Source organism: Protopterus annectens, chromosome 13.part0 (genome assembly GCF_019279795.1).
Source record: "Protopterus annectens isolate FY-2018-M chromosome 13.part0, PAN1.0, whole genome shotgun sequence".
NCBI lineage: Eukaryota > Metazoa > Chordata > Ceratodontiformes > Protopteridae > Protopterus > Protopterus annectens.
In genome coordinates this window covers 259,970,161-259,993,828 of record NC_056747.1, presented here as the reverse complement: position 1 = coordinate 259,993,828, position 23,668 = coordinate 259,970,161, and the positions used below count along the sequence as shown (strand labels likewise).

Genomic DNA, 23,668 nt, shown 5'->3' with positions numbered 1-23,668 from the left:
GTCCCTGCACAGATATCGATGTTCTCCATTTTAAGATTTAGACTTCTAGCATTGAGTAGCATTACCCTCAGTTTTTGCTTGCCTGTTCCTGTTATGGTGGTGAATTTGTATTTGAACCTTGACTAAAAAAAGGCACTATAGGGGCAACTAGAGCCTTAGCCAATATCCAGAATCTCAGAGACGACAGGTGCAGGCCATCTGTGGCAAAGCATCGTGGTCTGTCGACCATGTCATCCCAAGCAGACAGATACTGGATCCCCTTTAGAATGACAGCAGAAGCTTAGCCAATTGTTGAAGTCAATCATTTTGTCCTTGTACTGTGGTATCATTCTGGGTGATGGCAGAATGCTACTCAGGGCTAGGGTCATACCTGCCTGGGCTACAAGATCAGAGAGCTCTTTCATGTCTCTTTTCATGTAGTCCAGGGAGGTGCGTCTCAGGTCATTCACACCAACATGGACAATGACAGTGTCATATTTGTACTTGTTGTGGAGTGACCTGAGTGCGTGGGTTATGTGTCGGATCCTAGCACCTGACAGGCAGCAGACAGTAACCTTCTCCTTGTTTAGCCTGGCGAGTGGGACATCAGTGTGCCTGACTATAGAGTCACCTATGACTAGTGTGTTGGGTATGTTATTTTGCCTTATTGGCTGTGGTCGAGTGGCACACTAAGTCTGTGGGCTATGTGTCATTTGGGTTGTGTTGGGGGATGGAGGTTGCTTGCATTTCAGCTTTGGAGGTCTCTGTTGCTTAGACAGATTATTACTGAGAGCCTCCGCAAATGTTTTTGTGTTACTATGCGTAGATTTTGGTAGTGTTGATTTAGTGAGACTATGTGATGAGTGTGGTGTGGTGCAAATGTTTACCTTCTCCTCATGACTGTCAAGTTCAGTCTTGGTTGGAGAGAGCTTTACCTCCAGTCTTGGTTGGAGAGAGCTTTACCTCCAGTTAGGCTAGATAAGTGCATCTCTCACAGGTTGCTGTGTTGGGTGGTAGGATGAGAGGTTTGTCTGTGTACATGAGGCAATTTCTACATTGCCTCAAGATGCCCAGATTCATCAGATAGACAGGAGAGAACACTGGGAGCTGACCCTTGGACATGCCTGAATAAAAAACTATTTTCCTCTAGATAAGTGAGGAAAGTGAGTACAAGAGCTGTTTTTCTCTAAGCAAGTGAGAAAAGTAAGTACAAAAACTGTTTTCCTCTAGGTAATGAGGAAGATTGAGTGCTATAGTAATTAGTAGCTTATTTAGTGCTTACAAGTTCTGAACAAGTGCTGAGCATGAATAAGGAAATTTAAGCACTAAAACTAAGAATCTGTATCTGCACTAGACGAGTTACAGGACAGAAACAAGTGCAAATGCAGGCTTTCAAATCAGAAAGTTGAGAGAGATGGAAGAGATTGCCCAAACGGCCAATAACTACAATTTCTGGGCTAGAACCACTCCTTATGTGGTAGACAGGTTACCTAGTGCTTACCACTCCCACTGATAAGCTAGAAGGCTTCCCTCCAACACAGAAAGGTTTGGGGGGCTCAGAAGCTTACATACAGTCCTGGATACAGCAAATCTGTATCTGGAACAATAGTTACAGGAAAGGTAGGAAACATATTTTTTACATTTTTCCCCTAACAGATTTGTTTGTTTTTCAATTCACATTAAAAGTGGGGAAAGTTTTGAAATGATTTACTGTGGTCTCTTTTTATATCACAAAAACCTGGCAAGGGGTGTATACACTTTTTATATCCGCTGTTGATGTTGTTTGAGATTATTTTCCTTCTTGAAAATAAGACGTGGTTCTTCACCAACTACATTCTTAAACTCTGGATAATATTTTAATATTACCCAATTCTTCTGTATTATTTCCTTAATCAAAGTTGTGTGTTTATTGTATTAGTAATACAGCCTAAAGAATAATTCCTAGGTTGTCTGAAATTTCTATACTCATTATTCACCCCACACAAATATGGCTGACCTAGCCCATCCTGTTCAGAAGTCACAGACTACATATTTTCTTTTATCAATTCAGCATCATAACCTCTAGTATACAAGTCTTTAGCAGTGTCCTCCATTTCTTTTATAAAATTCTCTCCCTGTATATTAAGTCTACTGGCTCTTAAAAATTGACGTCTAACGATGCTTTTTATAAATCTGTCTTGGATGCATACCATCAGATCGACATGTACATATCTGCTAGTTTGAACTCCATTTTTGTTAATCATAGTATCAAATTTTCCATTGCTGAATATTATAGTAATAGCTAAAAATTATTTTTTTCAGTTGAATGATTCAAATCAAAGACAAGGCAATCAGTTGACTTCTGTAGATCAGTAACAAAGAGCAAAAGAGCTTCAGTGCTGCCAGTCCATATTAAAAATAGGCAATCCATACAGCTTTTGTAGAAAACCTAATATTCATTCATATAGGAGCCCACTCTATTGTCACTAAATACATTATCTTCTTCCCACTTAGAGAGAGCTAATTTAGCATATGTATTTGAGATGGGGGTGCCAATAGCTACATCTAGCAGCGATGAAAATACTCATTGTTAAATAAAGTATTGCCCAACACAACATTGGACACAGAGCATAGAATTTCAATTTTCATGGCTGAAAAATTACTGTGCGAACACAGAAATTCCCTCTCAGATTGTATACCAAAATCATTGGGAATGACCATAAATAATGATTTGATACCCATAGTTACTAGAATAATGTCATTATATAAACTGTTCTGAGATCAGTGATATAGGGCACTAAGAAAATCATTTGTATCCTTAATGTGACTTCTACTGTAACATAAAAGACTATGTAGTTGGGTTTCTAAATACTTTCATACAGCTGTAGTTTTCCATCGGCTACCTGACGCTATGGTTCTCATAGGTGTAGTCTCATTTCTGTGACTCTTGTCAAGCCATACATAAATCGGAATAACTGGATTAGCTATATACTTATAACTATATAAATCTGGAGTAATAGAATTGTCCATTAATGAGTCATACACAAGATTTAACTTTATATATTACAGTGTTTACATAAGTTTTTCCCACTTTCTTAAAAGTACTAGTATCCAAAAGAATATCGTACATCCATTTAATATACTCGTTATCCATTATAACAATTTTCCAGCACCTGTCCGATTGTTTAATTATAATCTCATTTTTAGCACAAATTATGTAGGGCTTTTCTTTCTTCGCGATTTAAATTATATTTCTTACTTTCACATCAAAATATGTATTACAAATTTCTTGCTCATGCATACAATTAATTCCTTCACAGTTGATGTACTGACAGGGATAAATGTATTATTTATTTTCAACTGACTAACATTTCGGGAATCATTCTTGTACAACAATTTCAAATCTAAATTCTGAACAAATAACCTTAAATCTGTGAGGGAGTCATTAAGATTCCCCTCATTCAATGGAATAAACCGACTCCTTTAATAATGAGAGTTCAGCATCACTAAAACAATATTTTGACAGATTAACCACTGTAAAGCCTACTTTATTTCTTTACATATTTGTTTCTTGTAGATGGCCCTACCTGCATGAAGGCTAATAATCCCATCTGTGTTGTTAGTTCTGTATTTTCTCTTCCTCGATTTATTCGCCTCATTTGGCTTCATCCATGCAACTGCTGTCGTATCTGAATGGGTAATTGGAGTTGGAAATGTGGTGACCCTAAAAAAAAATCACTATCATCTGGTCAGCAAATGTTGTCCTCTATTTGTAATATGTTCTCTTCAACACATTGCGAGATACTCTGAATTTCCGCATTTCTCTCAGCACTACTGGTACCATGGTAACTGTCAGTAATTACAGCGTTGCAGCTGTTGTCAGCAGTACTATTTGGGGTTACGACAAAATTGTCCAAATCACCTGTTTCGTTGCATCTATTTGCAATTTGTGTGTTACTTCTCACATTCCTGATATTAGCATTAGTTTCAGAAGTGGTCGGTTGTAAAGATGTACTAGCTGTAGCTGTTCGTACTAAAGTCATACGTTGCTCATCCTTAGGCCAATGAAATACATTATCGGTTTTAAAATCATTTGCATCAGGATTCATTTTGCACTTTTTGGTCATTATAAGTCTCCTCAAATAATTTTAACTTTTTTAACATGACATTATATCCATTTGAAATGCAAGGAAAGACTGCAGAATTAACCAGTCGACCTTCTAGATACTCAGTTTCAGCTGAGAGTTCCTTCTCAATTTTGAGGAAAAAAGTCATTCATTAACCACATGTAACCCTCACTCAATTTCAGGTTCAGCTCCTGCCATTTCTTTAATAGCTCAGGATATTTACTTCCAGATGTGGGCATCTTCGGTACTCTAAGCACTCTAGGGACTATCCCCATTTCTAGATATGCAGTAAAATGTAACTGTTGCCACTGGAGTCTTTAGAAGTAGTCTACTTTCAACTCCACAGTATAAACTATTTTTAGCAATTCACTCTTCTCTTGATTAGATGAACTCTGATTCCGTGTAAGTCACATGAATTATACATGCTAAGAGGATTATCACTAATCATTAAAAAGTGCTGTAGGGTAGGAGCAAATTATATAGACAAAAATGGAAAATGTGGGAAAAATACATGCAAAATAATGTTTTGAAGGAGGAGTGAGGTTTAAGGGATGGCAGAAATTGATCAATTTATGTAATGTTGGATAATAATTGTATACAAGAATATAGTAATACTATTTGTAACTGAACATTTTTAACATGGTATGTTTCATTTTATATAGATTGCCTATGTCTTAAGTGAAAATTCAATAACAGTGTTAAAAAGTTTATATTAAAAAAAATAACCAAAATAAAAGACACAATTTATATATCTAGATATATTCGTCCTAACTTTATAAACCCAGATAAAGGTTGAAATAAAACCATGCATCTGGTATTAATGTACACTATTGATATGTCACCAACATTTATTTATACTTTTCATTCATCCTTAACAGTTTTACAAGCTTGGTTTGTCATCAGATACTAAAACTCCTTTAAGCTAGCACAATTACATTTTATCACAAAAATTACTAAGTTCACAAAACTGCACATGAAAAATGTAGACATTAACATTCAAAGCAAACACCACAGCCCATCTAAAATGCTCAAAAACAATTTAGTTAGTATAAAAAAACCCAGAAAAACATAATGAAAACATGGATCATATTTCCCATTCATTACAACATTAAATAAGAACTTCAGGCGTAGCCCAAACATACACATACAACCATCTAAAACACTGCAGCACATTCTCTAGAACATAACTGCCTGAGCTGGCACTGCAACAGAACAAAACAACAAATAGATTTTTTTTTTTAAAAGTTGTTTTTTCTGATACCATAAGTATTTGACTTTCTGATCACCAGATTAATCTCTCCAAATGTCCCGTGAAGCCAAACTGGGAGAAAGACATTTACACACAGTGGAGGAAAAACTGTACCAGAAGAGGGGAAAAATGTACTACTCACATTGATACACATCACAGAATCTTTAAAATTTACCATTTCAGGCAAATGGAACTTTAGAAGTGCAGCATCCCTTGATGTCACAAATGAAAAATGAACCCAAAACACCTAGTGTGGCGATACAACAAACGCTTCTGATAAGTCATAACCCCCTAAATATAGACACACATGAAATTAAAATGCAAAAAAAAAGTTAGATTGGTAATATGAAAGCACCCCAAAATAGAGACATATATGAAATATGAATAATTAAAAGTGTGTAGTTATCTTAAACGCCTAAAATCACCAACAATTTAGAATATAAATGAATGCGAAGACAAAATTTCTTCAGAATTTTGCTATAAAATCTGAAAGTTTACAAGATACAGTCTTATATTTTAGGGACCACCAGCCAGCCTATCAGTTCACAGATATGTTCTTGATGGCAAACTCGTGAAATAAAAGAATTGTATCTTTGTGTTGTCATATGATCACATCTAAAATATTTCCCAAAAGTGATATGGTCTGTTAATTTACATGCTAACAAACCAATCCAGATGGAATTTTTTTTTTAAATTGTAAATACATAGTTCCAAATGACTTGCCATGAAACATTTAAAAGAAATTTTGAAAACATTATAGATATATAGACCTGTTTAGAAAATGTAAAGTCTAAGTCAGATTGTCCATCTGAAAATAAAGTATGACAGTTGCAAAACAATGGACCAGATTCAATACAGCCAACACTAAGTGTAAGCTATATGTATTCAATAAAATTCTTATGTTTTTGTGCTTTCCAATCACTCAGAAAGATTACACTAAGTGTACATGTAGTCTCCACTTTGTGGTAACCTGTATGAATCGCTGTCAATATTTAAAGCTGCAAGACTATTGGTAGGAAAACTAAAATTAGAAGAGGAAGATGCGAGTTATGTCTTTGTCGTCTGTTCACTAAGAACAGTGTACACTTTAGTGTAGGTGTTACTGACTCCCGGACAATAACTTTAAACAAAAGCATCATCTCATCTGTTTAAGGTAGCTAATACAAATCTGAACAAAGAAAGAAAGAATAAATGTACTCAAAAACAAACATGCTGTGCATCAAGTCCATGTACACTGCCATTCTTGCTAATATTTTTAATATAACTGGAAGAAAAAATGTAGAATGTATTATTTTCCGATTAAAATCAAGATGTGGTTGCTTCACTGTCATGAAGATGGGATCACAATATTAAGAAAGTTTATAATCAAGTGCCCCAGAATCACCCAAAATGATCGTGTCAAACCATCTTTGAGACGGGACTTTACACAAAAGGAGCAAAAGAACTGCCAAACATAAACTGCACAGCCAAGTAATACAAGTTGCCGCCACCTCCACAAAGATGAATATCATTATGAACGTCTTAACTGTCACTGTGGTTCTAAGGAACTCCACATTTCCTATTTGTTCTAAGGCACAAGTCAATGTTTAATTTTGTACTAAACTCAGAATCACCAAGTCTGTCACTTGGTACTATTCCACCCTCTCCACCACTTAAAGAAGGCTACACCTGACTGAGGAAGAGTTCATGGAAAGTGATGGGGCCTTTCCTTTGAGAGCAGTGCTGTCATTTTTTGCAGAAATACTACCAGCACACCTCCACTATAATAAACCTCCTTACTCTCCTGCCACCATATGCCCACTAAGCAAAAGGTAATGTGTAAGGTGGGCTGCTCATCTTACATAATAACTGATGAATGTAGTTTACACTCCAATCTTTCAACTCTCCCACTTTCTCAACTAGGTGACACTGAAGTCCAGCTGAAACTATATCAAGCAAGCAGAAGTTTAACAAAGAAAACTGTCATTTAAAACTGAGCATTATTCATCACAGTTACTTCCATTTCTGCTTCTATCTGCAGGCATAATGTTGTCTTAAATATTTTAGCCTTTACTTACATAGTGGTAGTCTTCCCGGCTCCATTGTGCCCCAAGAATGAAGTAATCTGGCCTTCATAAAAGTTAAGACTAAGCCCATTGACCGCAACCTTCTTTCCACTGCTGTACACCTTTACCAAGTTGCAGACAGATACTCCTCTCTTCAGGTGAATAGGTTCAGCCTCCATATAAGCTAAAAAGACAAAACAAGGAAGCTCAAATAAGTGTGCTGGCTATATATATATATATATATATATATATATATATATATATATATTTTTTTTTTTGGCATGCACTAAACTGAAAATTAAAATATTTAGGATAAAGTAAAACATTGTTTATTACATGTTCCTAGGGCTGCAGTAAGGGAGCAAAATAAAAATATGCTTGATGCAAAGTATACTTCTGCTTTGTTTTTTCACAGATAAAATTTTGCTGGGCACATAAAGACACCTAACTAAACCAATGCTGCAAATATAGGGCAATCATCTGAGTGTTGGTGACCCCCGAACTGAAAAAACAACAAACATTGCAAAGGGCCATGGGGGAAGGAGGGACTGAGTGGTTGATGTCGGTCTCCAACCTTGTGTAAAGAAGGTCTTGATTTATTTATTTATTTAAATTTGTTGACCGGGAGTGTCCGACTGGACGTGGGTCCATTTTCAGTGGAGGCCCGGGGAGAAAAGCTCCACAATAAAATAAACAGACAGTAGTTACATTGGATTACATAGCGATTAACAATTTAACATAGAAATTACTTACGATTAGATGTACTACAGCGGATTCCTGATAGTGATTTAGGTATACTGTAGCCTGTGAGAGTTCCATCACTTTCTCCCCAATAACTTGTCAATGGGTGCACATGACTGAAATGCACGTTATGTATTCTGCCAGATATAAGACTATGCAGAGGAAGTACATTTGAATCAGGGACCATAGAATCCAAAGTATGACCTCAGTCAGGGGATCTTCCAACCAATTCCTTACTCTTGGAAGTAGGAAATGATAACAACCATACTTGGGTCTCTAATGCTTGAGATCAAGGGGTACAAACTGCATAAATAAGTTCTAAAGGCCATCTCTCCTATACAGTTGATGTTGTAGGGTGAATTGTGCCATCATCTGTAGCTAAACGATTATGGAATTATTTTCTTATACTTAACCAGCATTACCCTGTCTTTTCTCTCTAACAAAAAAATCTCTGTTGCTTTAACAAACATGCACAAGCCAATGATGCTTTCAGGATGTCTCCAAAAGATTACAATATCAGTATATATCCACACACAAGTGGAAATTGGAGTGGAAATGCCCTATTCCAGAATGTAAAGGCAGGCTGTAAGCCACTCAATCCCCCCATCCCAAATGGTTAACTGATGTTTGTTTTGCCTTTTGAAACTGGGTCACTGTAACACAGTCAGCTGTTCTTTTCAACCAGAGGGGACAAGGAACCAACTTTATGTCAAGTACTGTCTAGGTTCACTGTTTAGTGTACGTGAGTCTACAATACCATATCATTTGCACACCACACAATCACATTGTTAGCATGGAAGATAGATCCAAGATGGAAGAATTGTTCATCAGTTTGAGAGCTTTCCAATGAGATATGACAAGAAGTAGTAGCATACTGCTATGTGATATTGCATAATTTATGTAAAGAATGCATACAATACTTTCACAATATTTCAAAGCAGCATTATTCTACAAAACCACGTATGTTAGATGACAAGTATCAGTGGTAACACTGGCCCAGATTCAGAAAGGTTGCCACGTGCACACCTCACAGCAACTATTTCCAATTCAGAGATAGCCTTACCACAGTGATGCAACACAAAGTAGCATAGCACCACAGCGGGATGTCTCCCTGGCCAACCACGAACATAATGAGGTATTCCAGATGGGCAGTCTTATGCTCCCCACCAGAAATGTCTATGTAAGGTACAACAGCTGCTAGTGTTAATGAGCACAGCCAAAAACTAGTGTTCAACCATCACATTACAGGTAAGTGTTGACAAGGTTAGTGGACAGGTAATACTGGGGTTGTGTGCATGTGTGGGGTTACATATGCGAGTGTGAGAGGGGTTAGTTAAGGGGTAGGGTAGGCTTGTGTATGAAGAACTATGTCGAGTACAATTCTGTGTGGGGGGGTCATCACACGTGTGCAGTTTACACATGAATGTGTGCGTTTAAAAAGGGGTCTGTCACACCTCCATATTTCCCTAGACTAATAAGCAAATCCTGCAGTACTGGAAGGGGAACACTAGACATCAGGGATACTCTTGATATTGTTCTTAAAGGCATTTAAGATGTATTTTTATTGAATGTAGTTTTTTTCCAAAAATGTGGGGTTGGGAAGAGGGGAACAGTCGACAACAAAGATGCTCTCCTGACACTGTGCCTAAAAGGCACTTAAAATATTCAAACCCTGTACCTTTGACAGTAGGGCACAATTTTTGTAGCCCAGAGCTCACTAGATACCAGGGCTAGATCTTATACAAGTCTTTGAAAACAAAATAGTTAAAGTAAAATGGAGGAAAAACTTCATATTCTGTACTTTTTACAAAGAGAGCAGGAGCATTAATCCTCTACACTGAGGAGTTAGTGGAACAGAGTATTTATTATATATGAAATATGAAACTGTAATCTCTGGCATTATGCATTGATACCAATGTCTGAGTCATCAGGGCAGCAGCAAGAAAGTCTGTAAAATCAGAGACACTTGAGAGTAAAAGACATCCATGTGGGATGGAGGCTACAGGGCAAAGCCATGAGCAACACTAAATGACATCAAGGAGAATTTTCAGTCTGTTACTTAGACTCAATTAAATTAGAACAAACAAATAAAGCAACAGGTCTAGCACTTTACAAACAATGAAATGTATGAAACTCTTTCTGGCATTACTGACTAAGGATCCATGAATTTATGTGGACAGTGGCAAAAAAGAACAAATATCAGCAAGTTCTGCCGACTCAAAAATAGGCAAGAAATATATCAAAGTGTGTACGTTTTGGATGTGCTTGTGTATGTGGGACAGCCAATGTGATGCCTAGGCTGCCAGTGTTAACTACCACAGGAAAGTGCTGATTTGCAGTCATAGTAGGTAAGGGCAATTCAGAGACATGCAAATTAGTAGATGAGGTCTTTCCTCATTTTAGCTAATGTGCCACTGAATCACATTTTTCTGTATCATGTAAACAGACCCTTTTGGTCACAGTTCTTACCACTAGCTTGTGGGGTTCTTTCCAAATCCTTAGGCCCAAGTCACTTAAAGTTTTGTATAAGATGGTCCAATTTTTTCACTTGCAGGTCATATGGCTTTTTGGAAACTAATGCAATTATGGAAAATACAGTTAATAGTCATAATTGCCTTCCCTAAAACGCATTTATATCTCTAAATGTCTTCACATATCCCACCATATTTTATTTTTTAAATAAGTTCTTGCATATATGACCCCTAACAAGACAGTATCTCACATTTTTTCCACTATTAATGTAAACATGGAAACTATCTTATACTATATGCTCTGCTATCATTGGCAGGAGATCCCTTATGTAAAGAATATTGCAACAGTGATATGGAAGGACATCATACAAAATTCTTGCTCAACTCCTTCTCACATGATTGTTTTCTTGGGGTGTCTCCTATATACTGCACTTCAAAAAGACATTCTTCCAAAGCGAAAAGTATGTAGTTCTATTCCTGAGTTGTTCCACCAAGACTACTGCGTCATCCAGAGAATTTCTCATGATTCTGGGTCTCATGGCTTCTATGATTATTGCGATTCTTCTTGCAAGACTCCACATAAGAAAGGTCCAATGGTACCGGAAACCTGTATGGTCCCATCATCATGTGATGTTCCAGATTCCAGTTTTGAAGTTTGTAAAAACAGATTTTTTGGTGGAGAGACCAAATTTATCCGAGTGCAATACTTCCATTCTCTCTTCCAGCTCCAGCATAATCTGTAACAGATGCCTCCAACTTTGTTTGGGGGGCAGTGTCTACTGGGATAAAAGTGCTAGTTCTTCAGGATAGAAAAAACTGACCAAAACACAAAGTTAAAAGAAATGTAGTCACTTATACATGTTCTCATCTTTCTCAATCTAAGGTCCACAGGACCTCTACAAGTGTATACAGACAGCATTGTGGTGATGTGGTACATAAACAAGGGGAATGCAGATCTTACCATCTGGGCAGATTAGCCATGGTAGCCTAGGACACAGTACAATCTCACTCTACAGGCATCTTACAAATCATTATTGCAAAACTGTGTGGCAGACAAGCGGAGCAGGATGAGTACAGACCCTCATAAATGGAAATTGAATGGAATTGATCCAGCTGTGGGGAACACCTCAAATAGATCTTTCTGCCTCTACTCAAAGCAATTGGTTAACAACATTCTTCTCCAAGACCCCATGCAAGAAGTCCTTGAGGACAGAAGCTTTTCCTTGGAATCAAATATACATGGATGTGTTTCCACTCTTTCCACTAATATCCAACATAATTCTCCAACATAATTCTGAAGAGTCAGGACAACTCTCCAATAATCACTGTTGTGACTCCCTTCTGGCCCAGTCAACAGTTGTTTCCCCTTCCTTTGAAAATGGCCAGGGGCAATTACAACAAGATTCCTCATAGACTATACCTACTCACATAAGACAAGAGGAGTTTAATAGATCCTGACAATGTACAACTGCAACTAACTGCCTTGATGATAAAGTCTTAATATATTTTAGGTACCTATTTCCTGAGGAAATGCAGCGGATATTAAAGGAGGCAGAAAACCTACTACCAAAAAAAATCATACATTAGTAAATGGAAAAGCTTTCCTAGTCGGCATGAAGAAATGAACCAGTACCCATTCAGAGCTAGTTTTTCTCTGGATCTACATTATTTGTGTGAGTTACTATCCTCTGGTCTGACTTACTCCTCCATCAAATTTCACTTGTCATCCATTTCAGCATGTCTGCACATGTATCCCCCTCTTTCAGTACAATCTCATATGAAAATGTTTTTCACAAGGGTGTAGCATTCCAAGCTTCCAAAAAAAAAAAAAGTGGCTTCTCCATGAGATCTTATGTTTTACTTAGAAAGGCTAAAACTTGCTCCATTTGAGTCAGCTAATCAGGCTGACTTGAGGTTAACATGTAAAACAGTGTTACTCATTGTTCTGGCCTCTGCAAGAAGAGAATCTGAGTTGCAAGCTGTTATAGTGGGTCAACCCTATCTCACTTTCCATATGTATATGGCTTCTTGAGAACTAATCATTCACTTATATATAAAGTGGCATCCAAGTTTTCTTTGAGTCATGCATCCATTCTCCTGTCTTCTTTCCAGAACCTAAAAATCAGGCAGAAAGGATACTATATACTTTGGGTGCCTACAGACAACTCTAGTACTATCTTGACAGAACAAACCCTTTCAAGAACTCTGATCAGTTGCTCATTTCTAGTGAAGGTAAGAAAAAAAAAAGGACAACCTGTGTCAAATAGACTATTTCCAAATGCTTTTCCCCTATGTTCTTACCTTTTCTTATATCCATCACAACAAAGCAACTCCAAAAGTAGGGTCAAGACTCATTCAACTAGGGCCTTAGTTCCATGTGTCTTTCTTTAAATGGTTGAATTCTAAAAGTATTCTAGAAGCACCGACTTGTCCTCTGTGCATACTTCTACAAAGCATTATAAACTAGATTCCTTCCCTAGGTCTAGGACTGGATTTGCTAGGACCTTTCTTCAGGGGTTCCTGGACACTCATCCTTTCTCCTCCCAGTCTACCCAAGCTATGGTAATCTACCCATATAGCCAATGCTACTTCAGCTGTGATCCTAATGATGAATATAGTACTGTTGTGTAAGTAAACTTACCATAACAGTAGATGTCCAAATAATTACTACTACAGTACAGGTTCATAGGTTGGTACTAGGCTGGCTATTTCTTCCCACAATATTTACAGTACTGTTGTGTAAGTAAACTTACCATAACAGTAGATGTTCAAATAATTACTACTACAGTACAGGTTCATAGGTTGGTACTAGGCTATTGGCCCTAGGCCCTATACAAGCCTAGCCATAACAATTCCCTGGCTATTTCTTCCCACAATATTTACTTCCCTGGACCCCTGTCTAGCAGGGTAACTGACGTGATCTCCGGGGTGAATTTCCCATCTCCCAGCCAATCGTCAATTTTCCTTTTGAAGAGGAAAAAAGAGGCACTCTGCTTGACATGTATGGGCAGTCTATTCCAGAGTCTGGGGAGTCTCTGGGTCAGAAACCTATCCCTCCAGCAGGTTTTGTTCATTGTGATGACAAGGTTTAGATCCCTGGAGCATGTGGCGCTGAGGGATAGGGATTTCTTTAAGTGTAGCATGTCCAATGGCCTTGTATGTTAAGCACAGATTGCCTCTGAGTAGACGATATGTGACAGAGTATAGCTGGAGTTTTTTTTTTTTTAGATGTTCAGCATTGGGCATCTGCTTTAGGTCTGTGATTCTTTTAGTGAGGTATTTCTGTGACCTTTCCAGTTGTTGCAGATGTCTTGAGAGGTACATACCAAATGGGGCGTTGTATTCTATAATGGGTCTAATGAGGGACGAGTACATTGGGACAATGACCTTTTTTCTGGATGAAGAGCCCTTAGTAATGAGGTGTGCCACATAGAAAGATTTCCCGACTGTTCTGGTGCTGTGGTTATCAAAGGTGAGACCACTGTCCACCTGTGTCTCTAAGTCTCATCACACTTTTGGTGTTTAGTGTACTGCCACCTATGTGGTAATTCACGGGTACATGTTTTTCCCAAAGGGGATAACTATGCATTTCTTGGCATTGGGCTTGAGTCCATGGCTCTGGCATCAAGCATCTGTTTCTGTAAGACCCTTTTGTAGAATATCCACATCATTTGGGGATTCAATAATGGCTCCCAGTTTGCAGTCATCTGCAAAATTTGTTAGCTAGAGTACCTTAGTGTTGATCTGTACTTCAGAGAAGTAGATGCCAAACAAGAGTGGTACCAGGACTGAACCCTGAGGTACTCCACTTGTCACTTGTCTGGGGCTGGATTTGGAGTCGGCTACTTTTACAGTGTGGGTTCTGTCAGTAAGCCAGTTGGCAACCCATTGAGTGATGTAGGGATTAATGCCCAGTTTAGTAAGTTTATGTATGATTCCAGAGTGGGGGATGGTGTCGAAAGCCTTGGCGAGGTCCAGATAGGCTGTGTGGACTACCTTACCCTCATCCACAGCTCTGGAGACTGATTCGAAGAAGTCAATCAGGTTCTGGAAATTAGATCAGCCCTTCACGAACCCAAACTGGGTGGGGTCCAGTGTTTGAAGATTGCCAATGTCTTTGTTTATAAGTTCCATGATAATACGTTCCATGCCCTTGCAGATAAAGCTGATCAGACTGATGGGCCGGTAGTTCCCAGGATCCTAGGTGGATCCTCCCTTCTGGAGTGGGATAACTGTAGCTGTGCGCCACTCAGTGGGCACGATGCCTGAAGTGAGGCTATGATTAAACATGACACTTAAGTGAGGTGCCAGTTCATTTTGTAGTTCATGTAGTACACAGCCCAGGATGTCGTCTGGTCCCATGGATGCTGTAATTCTTAACTTTGGAGCGGCTTTTACCCGTGTGGCCATTATTACCGAAATTTAGCAATCTTTTGGTATTGAGACTGGCCCTTTAGGGGGTGAGACAGGGGTGACGTTGGCACTGAATCGATCTGCCAGGATATTAGCAATATCTTTGGGATCAGTATATTTAATGCCATTCTATTGTAGCTCAGAGCAGATCTGAGCATTGCCATTTAGATTCTTGACATAGCTATAGAATGCCTTGTTGTCTTTGGAATCTTTGGCAATTTTATTTTCGTAACTAGCTTTGAAGTATTTTATGAGGGATCTCAGCTTCTTACTGAGGCTGGTAAGGGAGTTTTTTGCATCCTGGGATTTTCTTCTTTTCTGCAACCGTTTATTCCTTTTGTTGTAAAGGTTGCTTATGGCAGGGGAGCACCAGATTGGCTTCCTTTTTTGGAGGAGAGTGTCTTGGTTCTATTTGGGATGGCATGATTCATGCAAAAGTGGATGTGCTCGTACAGTGCCTTAGTGTAGGATTCAGCAGTAGAACTTTCAGTTCCTGTCTGCATGGGTGTCATGACATTTGTCACTTCTGACTTGAGTAGCATGAAGTTGGCTTTGGCCACTCCCTCCCCTCAATTCCCCTTATTTTTGCATGCTTTTGTTGGCAGGATGAAGACAATTGATTTTACTTTTCCAGCACTGTCCTCGTCACAGATTTATCCACTTCTTTTCTGCTGGCATGAAAGCTGTGAAGGGCTCAGCTCCCAAAACTGACTATGTCAGCTCATCTAAAGCTAACAGTTTGGGCACATGGAAGTTGCCGTGAAGCTTTGGAAGATGGATGGCTCTTGTATCCTTAGCAAGACATAACTTGTATAGCTATGGCTAGTGCAGCAGTGATTATGAAAACATCTACTACTGTGGTACGTTAGCTGATCACTGGTGACTGTAGACTGTGGTCTCCTCATGACAGTTGCTTTTCTGAGAACAGCTTAATAATTAATGCCTCTTATTCTAGTCTCAGTGGCATTTTCTCCTTATCTGACTGTGTACTAAGCTTCAACACAGCTGCACTGAGCTTTCACCATACTTGTCTGTAGTTCAGTACCTCTGTCTTTAGACCTCTGAATAAGTAAATTACAAAATATAATCACTTATGCTGCCAGTCTGCTTAAATTAATTTTCTTCACTTTAACAAGTAGCTTCAGTGATGGTGTGCAAGGCATTTCAGTGCATAAGTGCTCACAAAGGCTTTCTGTATAGAATAAATAATCTCAGTCAAACATTTTTGCAAGGAACATTGTTTAAATATAATTCTCCATAAAGCGGCATGATGTTCATATCAACAAAAAGCCAAAAGGACAAAACTAAGCAGTTTTATTTACTTATGCGAACTGCTAACTGGAGCACTCATCCCATTAGAGCAATTTCAGTCTCAGCCCAAAAAGTCAGCACACTCCATGTGGAAAAAAAACCCAAAAATAGTTTACATAATAAAAGTTCACAATAAAACAAAGAACTACTTGCTATATGAATGAAAATACTGTTTAAGAAGGTATTTTATTTATTTATTTATTTATTTTACATTTTATTTTACATTTGTTAACCGGGCTAGTCTGGCTGGATACATGTCCATTTTCAGCAGAGGCCCGAGGAGAAAAGCTCCACTATCATACTAATTATACAGTTAAAGGAAACTAAAACACTAATCAAGAAAATAATCAAACAATAAAACAATGAAAACAGTGCCTAAAAAAGCAAAGTACAAATGAATATACAGTATTACTGGTCTAATCTGGCCAGATAATTATCTATTTTCTGCAAAGGGTTGAGGAGGAAAGCTCCACTATCATACTATAATCGTTACAGATTAAATATCACTATACGAAAAAGAAAGAAACAAACATTGTCAAAGAGAAAGGTAGTATTTAATATACAGTGTTAGCTAAGAAAGCAGGTAGTATAGCAGTTATCAGTCAGGATTGGAGCATGGGCATAGCCAGTGATTTTGTAAATAATTTCTAATCTGTTTTTTGAAAAGCTGACATGAGCTTAGGGAGGTCAGTTCAGTGGGAAGTTTATTCCAATATGATCCGACAGTATTTGCAAATAAGGAGTCACCTGCTTTATTATGAGATTTGAGAGTAGTTACTAGGAGCTTGTTGGCTGAGCGGCGTGTCGTGAGATTTTATAAGGTGTGATAAGGTTGTTCAGTATGGGTGTATTGGAGGGGTAATGTAGAATTTTAAAAGTCATGACTAGTTGCTGTAGGAGTATTAGGTTTGGAAGTTCTAGCCAGTTGAGTTTCTGTAAGTTAAGGCAGTGATGAGTATGGAAAGGAGAGCCAGTTGCAAATCTGGCAATACTATGGTAGGCTAGATTCAGTTTCTGAAGGTTAGCTTTAGAAATGTTGATAAAGGCAGGAGAGGCATACAGTAGTGTAGAGATGAGGTGAGTTTGGGCAAGGGATACTCGGGATGTGGCAGTAAGAAAGGGTTTGAGTCTGTAGAGGGCACCTATCTTTTTATTAACTGCCTTGATAGTTAAATCAATGTGATAGTCAAAGTTTAGCTGATTGTCTATGGTAACACCTAGCAGTTTTGTGGAATACAGTGCCATTGCAGGACACAATGGAAAAAGTGATTGGGGTGGATTTAAGGGTTGGAGTGAAAAGTAGAAGTTTGGTTTTGGGATTTAGGAGGAGACAGATGTGTTGAAACCATTTTTCTGCAGCTGTGAAACCAGTTGGGTAGAGGTGGAGTTCTACTGGGGATGGAGCAGAGCAGATGAGAGTAGAATCAGCATACTGTATACAGATGGTTGTAGGGAGGGAAGTAGGCAGGTTATTTATGAATATAGAGAAAGTAGGGGACCTAAGATGGACCCTTGTGGGACTGATAGTCACTGGGAGTTGAGAGGATAGATGGCTGTCCCAAAGGACTGCTTGTTTTCTGTTTGTTAGATAGGAGTCAAACCACTGTAGTGCTAGTGAGTCGAGTGACAGGGATTCTAAAGTGTGGAGGAGAAGTTGATGGTTGACAGAGGTCTAAGAATAGTGCAGAGGAGAACAGGTTGTTGTTGCAATTTTTGTTGATTATGTCAGTGAAGGAGAGAAGGGCAGTAGAGGTACTGTGGTAGGGCCTGAAACCATGTTGAGAGTCTACAAGCAAGTTGTTATTCAAGAGGTGATGTAAGAGTTGATGGTGTATGCAGCGTTCCATTATTTTGGATAGAGGAGATAGAAGGGCAATAGGCCGAAAATTGGAAAGTTCGTTAGAGTTACCTCCTTTATGGAGTGGAATGATATGGGAGATTTTCCAACAGGATGGGATTTTGGACTCAGTTATAGTTCTGTTTATTAAGATGGAGACTGGGTAGGCTAGTTCGTTGCAGCTAGTTGAAGATATTCAGCTGGTAGCTTGTCGGCAGAAGGGGTGCAAGGTTTGAGTTTAGATAGTAATTACGTATATAGGTTGTGGAGACAGTATTAAACTTTAGCCTGGGGGGATAGGGGAGTCATGGTGTTTGCCAGAGAGGTGACTGTTTGAGAGAAGAAGTCATTGAAGGTGTTGGCTATTGTGTCAGCTTGGGTTTGAGCTAGACTAGCTGGGGTAGGTGTCTTGGTGTTCCCTGGATGGAGTAATTTGTTTATTCCTGACCAAAATTGTTTGGGGTTTTGGTTTTGCTGATATTTGAAGTGATAGTTTTTTTTATCTACATAGATAAGTTTCTTTGTTGTGTTTCTGAGGTGCTTAAAATTTTGGTGGTCGGTAGGGTTTTTTGTGGACCTCCATTTAGCCCATAGTTTATTTCTAGATATTTTGTTTAGTTGTTTTGGAGAGCCATGGGGCTGCCTTGGAGCTTAGTCTGATTAAGCGGGGTGGGGCATGATGGTCAAGAATTTGTAGGAAGGTATTATTGAAATGGGTATTGGGAGGTATTTTAGAGTTGACCAGTCGTATTCTTTGAGTTCGCTTTGAAAGGATGCTAGGTTAAAATCTGTTTTGGTAGCTTGCTTGGGATTGTAGTATTTTTGTTTAGTGATAAAGGTCAGGAGGTGGTCACTGATGTTGTCAGGAGTATTCCTGTTTTATAGGAGAGGGATTGTTGTTAACTAGTATCCAATCTAGAGTGGTCTGTTTGTGGGTTGATTTGTGTATTCTAGTAGGGGAGTTGATGGTTTGGTGAAAGTTAAAGAGATTAAGGTGAATGGAGGGTTTTGGAGATATGGAAGTCTCCTAAGATTATGGTTTCCTGGGAAAGTTACTGGAGACCCAGCCTAGGATATTTTCTAGTGTGCTAATGTTTTTGCCTGGAGGGATGTAGGAACATATGATATAAATAGCCTTGGTTTTATTAACTTGAGTTTGGCACAGAGTATTTCAGCATTAGCTGGGAGGGGCCACCCCGCCCCTTTTTCTAAGACGATCTTGCCTTAAGCTCTTTTCTCTAAGACGATCTTGCCTTAAGGTGCTATAACCTGGGGAGTAAATTCTTTGGTAGTGGGTTTAAGCCAAGTTTCAGTGAGACAGAGAATATCAAAGGCATAGAAATCAATTAAGGCATGGAGTTGTGTAATTTTATTGTTGATGCTACGAATATTTAGGTGAGCAATACAGAGGGAGTCAGAGGAGAAAGGTGACGAGAACAGTTAGAAGTTAGATTTGATGGGGTATGGCTTATGAGAGTATTGGGGCCAGGGTTGGGGTGGATGTCACCATATATCAATAAAAGTGTTTGTGGGACTTGAAATACTTTTAGGTTTTGCAGGGTATTAGATAAAATCGTTTAGAGGTTTGGAATCTATAGTGGTGTATTTTGTGGTAGAGAGGGGGAAGGTAGGGACAGGTTGATAGTATATTAATGTGTGTTTGGTCAGGTAGAGGAAGTGTAGATGTGGTGTGTTTGGCTAATACAGGAGGTTGGCTAAGGATAAGATATTCATAGGAGGTAAGAGTATAGTAGTAGAGAAGGCTGTTAAGAAGAAGAAGTGAAAAGATTGAGTTAAGGCTTGAAGGCATGCTCCTATTGAGATGAGTTTAGCAAGTATGAGTTTGTGAGGTGTGAACAGGTAATCAACAGAAACCACTATGTACAATCTTTACATCAGAGTTAGGAGTTGAAGAGATGTTATTGTGAAAATGATAGGCAGTGTGTGCCAGAGATCAGGAAAAATAGGTTATGTAACTTAAAGCAAAGCACTTACAATCAGCTTGTGATGTGAAATGTTTGTTGTGTCCAATAGGATGAGTAGTTAGTGAGGTCTTTAAGATTTGATGAATGATCCCTCTAGACACTGGGTCCAAGGGTAGAAAGCGAGTGGTTAGAGCACTGAAGTCTGTTTTACATACTTGCAAGAGAGGCCCTGAGTATTTGTGAGATCAAAGGTTACATGACATTGGCTGTCTAAATAAGCTAGAGGAAAGAGAAGGGCAAGAGTTTTCTTCCAGGAGCAGAAAAGTTGAGAGCCAAGAACTGGCTGGTTTGTTGCTGAACTGGCAGCCAGTTGGTTTTGGCTAGTGTAAGACAGTGGTGTTCATACTTTGAGGAAAAGGAGCAGATGGCATTGGAGACATTTGGATGGTGACAGAATTTCTTTTGGTGGCAGATGCTACAAGAGATGGACAGGACTCAAGCTGGGCTAGAATTCCTTTACCAACAGCATTTCTTCTTGGATGGGAGAGGAAATAAGAGATTTTGTTGGTTCAGAAAAATAGTGGGGGGTTATCTTTTTTCTGGGTCTTTTTCAGATAATGTTGGAAGTTAATCAAGGGTTCAAGCCACCCTCCTAGCTATCTGAAGGTGTTAACCTGATCAATACCATCATTAAGGTGATCAAGAATAAGATGCAAGTCGGGGTTCTTTTATCTTTTAGTGAGGGTTTTGAAGAGTATAGTTTTGTTTTTTGAGGAGTTTAACATTTTTTTACTACTGAGCTAGTTAATGAGAGAGTGGGGATCTTTTTGCACCTCATGCTGAATTGAGATAACCATGTTATCAGCATATACTAAGACTGGAAGTTGGGGAATGTGAAGTGCAAGCTTATTTATAAAAATGGAGAAAAGAGGAGCCAGTATGGAGCCCTTTTTTTAAACAAAATTCCAGAATCCCATGGAACAAGCAGCAGCCACATTTCAAATAGCTGTATGAATAACTCAAAAGGCACTTAACTATGAATTTTACTTCTAGGTAGAGGAGGCTGTATAACTTAACTACTTACACCTCCTTAATTTAATCATGTATTACAGGGAAACAGATTTGCAAAAGGCTATGGCTACACAGTATTCATGTTTCAGAGCTTGGCCATAGGTTGCCTTCACAATGTCATTCAAACTTCCACACCACTAAAGAGATTATTCTATAGGATTAGCCAGTGAAATGCAGTGATCAGATTTTTTTTTTACTGGAATATCTTACTTTTACCATCAAGAATGAATGAGTCAGACAAGGGCTATTAGTTAAAGAGCAAAACCATTTTACAAGCTGGTTAGGCAGGATAGTGTGAGGCCGGGTACAATACAATTTTTTTAAAACAAGAAACATTTTTATTAGTGTTTGGTTTTTGAGGAGTTAAGTAACAAACACTATATACCAAAGTAGATCACCCTGATCAGAAGACAAAAACGTACAAGAAATCTCCAAACCTTCTAAAAGACATGGCAAATTTCTATACTATTAATGCTACTTCTAAACAATGGAATTCTCTCCCTTCAAACAACAGAGCAACCCTAAGCCTACAACTCTTTAAAGTCTCTTTAAAAGTACACCTAAACAAGTTGTGGTTCTGCACATGTTTAATTCAGATTAATTCTCCACTACTACTCCTCTGGCCACCCACCAATTGTGTCTGTCCAATCTCCTATTACCCCCTGTACATCATTGAAGTTTACCAAAATCTCTCCTCCTCTCACCCCAATGTCTGTCTACATTCTTTTTTGTCTCTCTCACCCCTACCTCTGCCTACTTTCTTCTTTCTCTCTAGACCCCACTAAAATCATAATCTCTCAAACCTCTGCTACTTCTACCCTTCACTAATTAATGCTGTTTATACAAACCTTTACAGTCTATTGTAAGCCTGTCCTCATGTCATGATGCTAATAAGTACATCAACTACTCTTCGTCTCTAGTAAACTACAGTTAATACATAGGAATGACTTCAAAATGAAGTTAAATTATTAGCAAAACACTAATTGCACATATCAGTTTCTCAGTTTTAACCTGTAATACTGTTTTGTGTGAAGTCTCATTAAAACTGTAGTTGCAATGTATTGTGTAAATTCCTATCAAAATGTTTGGTTGTAATTTTTTATTTACCTATGCATATGTATAATTGGGGAGCCTTTTTTTTTTTTTTTTTTTTTTTTTTTTAAACAGGTTATGTGACCCAGTCAGACTATCCCAGTTAACAAATGCCAAATAAATACATAAATTACATTATGACATAGGCAAGCATACATTTATACAAATGAAAAATCATATTGACACAAAGCCAGCTGCAAGCATTTTACATCACAAACCCTACGGACATAATCCTAGTTTTAAGACTTATAATCTACCCAATCATTTTCAGTCAAACATTACATAACTAATTCAAATCCTGCCATCTTTCAAACATCATTCCTCCCCCTATATGTACTGTTCCCACAATTCCCATTTTTACCTATGTAATTTGCTCCTACCCTTTCCTAAAGATCCCAATTCCAATTGTTTTACCTCTGCCGCTATATTCACTACCTCTAGTACAGCTGGGTTTAGACTTTGATTTCCATTTTCTAGCAATTGCTTTTTTGGCAGCCACCATACTTAGACTCAGCAAGGCTTTACTATGTCTAGGCAATTTCAGTTCTGTATCATAGCTCAGAAAAATAATTTTCCTAGCTACACCAATTTGTTCAACTAGTATCTCTGATAGAGTTGTCTGCAGAGATTCTTTAAAATCTGCCAACTCATTACACACACCAGAACATATGTCCCCAATTACCTTTTTGTTCCCCATCATACCTCCAACATTTGCTGTCTACCTGAAGAAAAATTTGCTGGCGTTTTCTTGGGGTATAAAAATATCTATTTAAAAAATTCCAAGCAAAAATCCTAAATCTTCTAGATTGTGTTACATATCTGGGAGGTAAACATATATCCCTAATTGTTTTTTTGTGAATTGCTTATACAATCTCTCTTCCTAATCCTTCCTAACCTCCTCTGATTGATTCTTATAGTTATCATGCAATATTCTGTATGCTCTACTAATTATTCCTTTTTTTAAAAGCAGCTTCTGTTGTAGATTCTACTAAAAACTCTATCAATGCTGGCCTTTTGTTTAGGACCCTTACTTCTTTCTCTCTATGCCTATACTTGGACATCAATCCTTGGTATGGAAGACAATTTCTAACTTGCAGTCCAAATAAATTCTTGGCATCTTCCCATTCTATTACCTTTCCCTCTCTAGTTACTTGCTCACAATACCTTGGTTGCTTTGCCAGTTTTCTCCAATAAATTTCAGCCCCTTCTTGCCTACTGTCTGTAACCCTAATTGAAGTCATCCTTATCGGCAGAATGTTTCTCCATTCCCGTGTTGTTAGTTCTTAGAATACCTTCAACTACTTTATGAATATAATATTTTGTAGGATTGATATTCTCCTTAAAAGTCTGCATCCAAAATTCCATTATCTCCTTGTTTCTTGAGCCCCCCCCAACAATTCCGTCACCACTTTCCACTTTGAATTATAG

The 23,668-nt window shown here is 38.3% G+C and overlaps 1 protein-coding gene across 1 annotated transcript in view; it reads right to left on the bottom strand.

The window, feature by feature from the left end:
- The window catches only part of ABCA7 (ATP binding cassette subfamily A member 7), an 882,362-nt gene that overhangs the window by 467,532 nt on the left and 391,162 nt on the right, over positions 1–23,668 (bottom strand). Inside the window, exon 18 of the mRNA XM_044053819.1 lies at positions 7,392–7,563. Coding sequence (XP_043909754.1) covers positions 7,392–7,563 — 172 coding nt within the window. The remainder of the gene's footprint in view (positions 1–7,391; positions 7,564–23,668) is intronic.